Below are 7,689 nucleotides of genomic sequence, written 5' to 3'. Positions count from 1 at the left end.
ATGAAAGACAAATTATATAATAGAAGAAAAGACAAAAAACAAAAACAAAAACAAAACTAATGAGAGGGGACTTTCTTTACCAGAGTCCAAAGTTTATGGTCAAGCCAGGACAATTAAAACAATGTGATACTGGCTCAGGAACTTGAAAATGGGTGATTTATTTAATAAATGTGATAGCATAATCAGGTATCCAATATGAACAAAATGTATATTTGGACCTCTACCTCCATATACAAAAGTAAATTCCTGATGGATCAAACAGTTAAAGCTTAAAATTAATAAATTTTTTTAGAAAAAAATGTAGGTAAATATTTGTATGACTAGCGGTGGGGGCATTCAGCTGAAAAAAACAAGAAACCAAAGAGCTAAAAAGCAGAGAGGAATCTATCAATTTTTTTTTAAACTGTAAAGTAGAAAAAGAAGATATCAATAAAGTCAAGATTAATGATAGAATGGAGAAAATCATAACACATATGGGCTACAACTGATGAATACACACCACATAGTAAATATAGTTAGAATTCCTACAGATTTATAAGGAAAAGATCAAAGATTCAATAGATAAATGAGCAAAGGATAAGCACTGGCAAATCACAAAAATGTCCAAATGGTAAAAAAACAAAAAATCTCACTGAGTTTTTCAATTAAAGAAACAATACTATGTAATTTTTCACTGTTCAGATATGCAAACATTAAAGAGTGCTGGAGAGGATGCTGGAAAATGAGCACTTTCATTTTAGATGGTAATTTTGTAATATCTCTTAAAATTAAATAAACACCTACCTAGCAGTCCCATTTCTGGGAAGCTACCCTATAGAAATAAATATTGTAGCAGTGCTATGGTGGAAAAAAAAGAGAAAACTTAAAGACCATCAATAATAGAATGGTACATAAATGGTACCATTTTCGTACATAAATATGTACTGTGTATGCAGCTGTTAGGAGAAGGGAGGAAGACAAGGAGAAATAGAGGGAGAGGGGAAATGGGTGATTTATTTAATAAATGTGATGATACAATCAGGTATCCAATATGAATAAAATGTATAGATGGACATCTGTCTTCTACCATATGGAGAGGGAGGAATGGGGGAGAAAGAGAGAGATATCTGTAGCTACTGATCAGAAGGATATGTCAAGGGAGAGAAACAATTACAGAGAAATACTGGGGCTTGCTGTTTCCGTAGAAAAGACTACAACAAACTTTCTTTAAGAGGATGGGGAAAACATGGAAGGATATACATTATGTTCTTAACACATTTTACCTGGGGAGAAAAAAATTGGTAAGGCAAAGAAAGAAATGGGGGGAGGTGGAGGATATAGCGTGTGTACACCATTTATTTTTCTTTATCTAGTTTTCCATTGTTCCAAATTTTACAAAAACTTTTCAATTTTCTATTAGCACCTGATTTAAAATTTTGATTACAGAACAAGGCAATATCAAAAGTACCAAAGTATACTTCGAGCAAAACTGTGGAACTAGTCAATGTAAGATTTGGAGGCACCATAAGTAATAATAAATTCTTTAATCTCTGTCTTCAAAACTGTTCTCAAAAGTTCACACGACATACTTTACATTTAATAGTTCCACAACTTTTGCAATGGCACAATGAATTTAGGGGGTTTTCACCAAACCATAGACATAAATGTGAATATCATCATCAAACTTAATGAAGTAGACAGATGGCTTGGCCACCACTTGATGGATGAAAATGCCGGTTCTCTTGGACCCATCATCTTTGGCGTGCTCCACCTGCTTGCCCACAAGGCTGTCGACAACTTCTCCAGGCTCCCGTTCTGCTGTAGGGAAATAGTAGTTGGAATCTGGAATGATGCGCAGGTCACCATCTTTGTAGTCATCCAGCAGCGTGTACATATAAAGGACTGGATCTTTCTCGTAGGTGATGTAAAACCAGGTGTCCATCACGGGGGCTCGCGCTAGGACCATGCCCTTCCATTCATCTTTCGTACCGTGCTCACCCTCAAACACATGACCTACTGCCTTGCCAATCAGGGAATCTGCCAGGCGCGAATCAATGCGAGGAGTTGGCACTCTCTCAGGAAGGATCTCTAGCGCTAAAACTCTCTTATCTCGGTGCAGTTCTAGTCCATACACACTATCTTTGCCATCATATTTGATGATATAGAGAGTGGGCTTCACGGAAACCTGCTCAAGCACGGTGCCCTTCCACTGCTCCACAGGCTCGTTGCCTTCCTTCCAGCCGTGTTGAATGCGGCAGCCCACAATGTTCCTACGGGTGAGGAAAGTGGGCTTGCGCCGCTGTTTCCTGTGGGTGTGCCTTTTCTTCATCAGGTATGCGGACACACCATCTACGCCCATCGGAGGCACTGTTGGGGGCGACATGGCTCGGGGTTTAAGGAGGCTCAGCAACGCTACCACTTACTAGATTAAGCTGACAAAAAGTCAGCACTATCCAGTATGAGATCTTTTTTCGTGATCTCCGAAAACAGAAAGATCCTGTCCTGTCCGTTCTCCTTCTCCCTTCCCCAAAGGCAAGGCAGAAACGCTCTAACTCTGACCGTGGGCACTAGGACAGCGGGGGCCTCTTGACAGTGTTCTTCTCTCCCGCCCGGCAGAGGTATCTGCAGCAGTGGCAGTTGCAGCAGGAGATGGCGGGCTTGCGTGTGCTGCCCGCGCCTTGCGCCCGCCCCGACTCCCAACCCTAAGTCTCCCGAATTGATCACTTAGCTGTTATCGATGGTGCTGCGGCTGCGGAACGGCGACGGAGAAGGAGAGGACGGGAAAGGGATAAGAGCGATGGCTGCAGCGCCAAAGTCGCGGGCGGCGGCGGGTCTCTGAGAAGTCCGCGCGGCCTCGGCTTAGCAATGTTGCTCTGCTCGGCCTAGCTCTGGCGCCAGGGTTTTTGCCGCTTCGGGAACCCGACCCCTCAGAGCCCGCCTGAGCCTCGGCCCCGCCCCCGCCATTCCGCCTTCCGCTCAGCCAGCAGCAGCTGGGCGGGTTACTGTGCACACTGCGTTCTGTCCGCACAGTCACAGGCGCTCACTCCTTCATTTCCTCACGCGCCCCCCGACCGCTTCTCTCAAACCCAAGCCAGACTGGCCGGCTCCCTTACTCCTCTCTGGCCGTCTGTCGCCCGCCAGCCTCCTCAACAGCTTCTCCATCTGCTTTCTATCTTCCAGGAATTCCTCACAAAACCTTTTTTAAAAAATATTCAACACATACATACACAGAGTTTGTACATACAAAAATTTATTTATTTTTTTCAGTTTAAGGATTATGAGACCGGATAAGTAAATGCCGTGTACAGTCCACCATCTTGATCCAAACTTTTCTTTTTATCTTCTATCTGGTCACTCACGGTAATGCTTTTCTAATACGTATATTTTTCTGAATGTAAAGTAAATGTACTGACACTGTGGAGATTTTCTGAAATTCAGTGAAATAAAAACCGAAACTAATCTTAATCTTAACATCTAGATATACAGCAAAATGTTAACAGTTTTGATATCTCAATAAATCTATGCTTGTAGTTTACAAAATTGGTAGCAGGTTTCACATCTTTATAACTTCTTTTTAAATTCATATCATTAGTATCTTCCAAAGTTATTAAATACTCTGAAAACATGGTTTTTAACGGTTCCATAATGTTCCATTGTATAGATCTTCCTTTTTTATCCTAAAAGGCCTATGACGATAAATAAAATTAGTTTACTCTCATATATGGATTTATTGAGCTAGTATAAAACATTTTTTCAAAGAATATTTAATGACATGGAGATCTACATATGAGATAAGAAGAATGTGTGAGAAAGCAGGATATTGAAACAAAATTGTGGCTCCAATTTTGTAGAGAAAAAAAATTAAAAGGTTTTTGTGGTATATATTTGCAGTCTTCCTGATTATAAATGTACTGCATGCTCATGTGGAAAATATGAAAGATAGAAAAGAAAGTATCCATAATTTCACCTACTTCAAGTCACAGGGCTCTTATCAAGATTAAATGAAAATGTCTGTATGTCTTTTATTCCTGTATCCTACTTACAAGATGGCAATATAAACCAGGGAAGTCTAGGCTCCTCATTCTCACTCCTCCACTCTATACTGGTGAGAAGAGAAAGGCTCATATCATCATGGGTAAAAAAGGCCATTAATTCTTCTGGAAGTGTAGGAAAGCAGGGAAGAGAGGTGCAAGGAAGCAATTCGGGCTGCCTCCACATTACATTACCTTTCAAGGCAGGGAAAGAAAAACCTAGTCCTCATACCATTTAATAGCTGATTGGGCAGAATATGTGTGGATCCTTCAATTCCCCATGTTTCCCAGGCCAAAGGCTTTTGAGATGAGATAACTCTCCAGTACTATATTATAAGAAAGTAATTCCAAGGAAGCAATTTCAAGTAAGCAAGAAAACTACATATACTAAAAGGTACTTCTAAACTCTTTAGAATTACATAGTGGTGTGTACATATTCACACATATATACAACCTACACAGTGAAAGTCAGAAGGTATGTGTAAATGTCATGTCATTATGTTCCACAAATAATGCTCCCAAGTAATTCCCCAAACCAAGATGTGCCAAGTTATTTTTACTTAGAAGAGCAATTGACAGGTGGGAGAAGACCACCTACCAGGCACACAAATTCAGGACAGTTAACTCAAGCTCTTTGGTTATATACTTTAATGGAATTCTTGCTCACAGCCCTACAAAGCAATCTGAAGAGACAAAGTATTTCCAGTATCCTTCCTTCTCTAGAACTATGATTCTGATGTTTAAATCACTCCCTAGCATTATGGATTCAATGAGTCTCACTACACTAAGATGTAATGTTTACTTTGTATGTCTGCCCACTAGAATACAAACACATTCAAGAAAGGACTTTTATCTCACTTGCCTTACTCAGAATAGGTACTCAATAAGTATTTGTTATATGAATAAATAAGTGGTTTCAACTGCCCTGCTCCAACCCAAAGAAATCCTCCAAACTGAAACAAGTGGTCTTATACAAGCCTCTGAAGACTGCAGTTCTGGTGACTTAAAATCTCCTAGGGCAGCTTTATTTATCCCGTCAAAACACCCAGATTACTGATCCTATAAATATGTGTTTATAAGTCTGAAAATGATAAGGAGAACACCATCAAATGCAACATAGTCATACCTCGGAGATATTGTGGGTTCAGTTTCAGACCACCGCAATAAAGTGAATATTTCAATATAGGAAGTCACACAAATTTTTTGGTTTCTCAATGCATGTAAATATTATGTTTACATTATACTATAGGATAATGTGTGTGTAATAGCATTATGTTTAAGAATCCGAGGTATACAACATACCTTAATTAAAAATACTTTATTGTTAAAAAGTATTAAACATTATCTGATCTTTACAAGTCACAATCTTTTTGCTGGTGGAGGATCTTGCCTCATTGTTATGGCTGCTGACTGATCAGGGTGGTGGCTGTGAAGTTTGGGGTGGTGTGGCAATTTCTTAAAATAAGACAACAGTGAAGTCTCTGCATCCATTAACTCTTTTCACAAAAAATTTCTCTGTATCATGCAATGCTATTTGATAGCATTTTACCCACAGTAGAACTTCTTTCAAAATTGGAGTTAATCCTCTTAAACCTGCTGCTCCTTTATCAATTAAGTTTATGTAATATTCTAAATCCTTTGTTGTCATTTCAGCAATCTTCAGAGCATTTTCACCAGGAGTAGATACCATCACCAGAAACAACTTTCTTTGCTCATCCATAAGAAACAACTCCTCATTCATTTAAGTTTTATTATGAGAGTGTACCAATTCAGTCACATCTTCAGGCTCCACTTCTAATTCTAGTTCTCTTGCTATTTCTACCACATCTGCAGTTAATTCCTCCACTGAAGTCTTGAACTACTCAAAATCATCCATGAGAATTGGAATAAACTTCTTCCAAACTCCTGTTAACATTGATATTTTGACCTCTTTCCATGAATTATGAATGTACTTAACTTGCATCCAGAATGGTGAATCCTTTCCACAAGGTTTTCAATTTGCTTTGCCCAGATATCAGAGGAATCACTATCTATGGCAGTTATAGCCTTATGAAATGTATTTCTTAAATAATAAGACTTGAGTGTCAACATTATTCTTTGATCCATGGGCCGCAGAATAGATGTTGTGTTCGCTGGCATGAAAACAACATTAATCTTATTGTACATCTCCATCAGAGCTCTGGGTGACTAGGTGCATTGTCAATGACCAGTAGTATTTATTTTAACATCTTTATTGAGGTATAATTGCTTTACAATGGCTCGTTAGTTTCTGCTTTATAACAAAGTGAATCAGCTATACATATACATATATCCCCATATCTCCTCCCTCTTGTATCTCCCTCTCACCCTCCCTATCCCACCCCTCCTGGTGATAACAAAGCACTGAGCTGATCTCCTTGTGCTATGCGGCTGCTTCCAACTAGCTATCTGTTTTACATTTGGTTGTATATATAAGTCCATGCCACTCTCTCACTTTGTTCCAGCTTACCCTTCCCCCTCCCTGTGTCTTCAAGTCCATTCTCTATATCTGCGTCTTTATTCCTGTCCAACGAGCAGTAATATTTTGAAAGGGACCTTTGTCTTCTGAATAGTAAATGAACATTGGCTGCAACTTAAAGTCACCAGCTGCATTAGTTCCTAACAAGAGAGTCAGTCTGTCCTTTGAATCTTTGAAGTCAGACATTAGCTTCTCCTCTTCAGGTGTGAAAGTCATAGAGGGCATCTTCTTTCAATATAAGACAACTATGTCTATATTGAAAATCTGTTGTTTAGTTAGTGTAGCTACCTTTGTTGATTATCTTAGCTAGATCTTCTGTAAAACTTGCTGCAGCTTCTACACCAGCATTTGCTGCTTCATCTTCCACTTTGATGTTTTGGAGATGGATTCTTTCCTTAAACCTCATGAACCAACCTCTGCTAGCTTCAAACTTTTCTTCTGTAGCTTCCTCACCTCTCAAAGCCTTCATAGAATTGAAGAGAGTTAGGGCCTTGCTCTGGATTAGGCTTCAGCTCAAGGGAATGCTGTGGCTGGTTTGATCTTCTATCCAGACCACTAAAACTTGCTCTGTATCAGAAATAAGGCTGCTTTTATTTTTTGTCATTTGTGTGTTCACTAGAGTAGTACTTTTAATTTCCTTGAAGAACTTTTTTTTTTCAATTCACAATGTGGCTGTTTGGCTCAAGTGGCCTAGTTTTTGGCCCATCTTAGTTTTTGACATGACTTCCTCACTAAGCTTAATCATTTCCACCTTTTGATTTAAAGTGAGAGACATATCTCTTCCCTTCACTTGAAAACTTAGAGGCCTTTGTATGGTTATTAATTGGCTTATTCAATATTGTTGTATCTCAGGGAATAGGGAGGCCCAAGGAGAGGGAAAGAGAGGAGGGAGTGGCCAGTTGGTTAAGCAGTCAACACACACACAACATTTATCCATTAAGTTTGTCATCTTATATGGATGCTGTTTGTGGTGCCCCAAATCAATTATAATAGTAACATTAAAGATCACTGATGACAGATCATCATAACAGATATAACGATAATTAAAAAGTTAAAAATATTGCAAGAGTTACCAAGATATGACACAGACATATGAAGTGAGCAAATGCTGTTGGAAAAGTGGTGCCAATAGACTAGCTTGAGACGAGATTGCCACAAATCTTCAATTCGTAAAAAAACACC

General features: G+C 39.2%; 1 protein-coding gene across 1 annotated transcript; it reads right to left on the bottom strand.

Annotated features, from left to right (window-relative positions):
• Positions 1 to 604: 604 nt before the first annotated feature.
• Positions 605 to 2,863, bottom strand: SPIN4 (spindlin family member 4). The gene has a single exon (XM_060087154.1). The coding sequence runs from the start codon at positions 2,360 to 2,362 to the stop codon at positions 1,613 to 1,615; it is 750 nt and encodes a 249-aa protein (XP_059943137.1). The 5' UTR covers positions 2,363 to 2,863; the 3' UTR covers positions 605 to 1,612.
• Positions 2,864 to 7,689: the final 4,826 nt, after the last annotated feature.

Source organism: Mesoplodon densirostris, chromosome X (genome assembly GCF_025265405.1).
Source record: "Mesoplodon densirostris isolate mMesDen1 chromosome X, mMesDen1 primary haplotype, whole genome shotgun sequence".
In the NCBI taxonomy this organism is placed as follows: Eukaryota; Metazoa; Chordata; class Mammalia; order Artiodactyla; family Ziphiidae; genus Mesoplodon; species Mesoplodon densirostris.
This window is presented reverse-complemented; position numbering and strand designations above follow the sequence as displayed.

Excerpts from the sequence above, each read along its gene's own strand:
- SPIN4 (XM_060087154.1), bottom strand. The coding sequence starts at position 2,362 with ATGTCGCCCCCAACAGTGCCTCCGATGGGCGTAGATGGTGTGTCCGCA.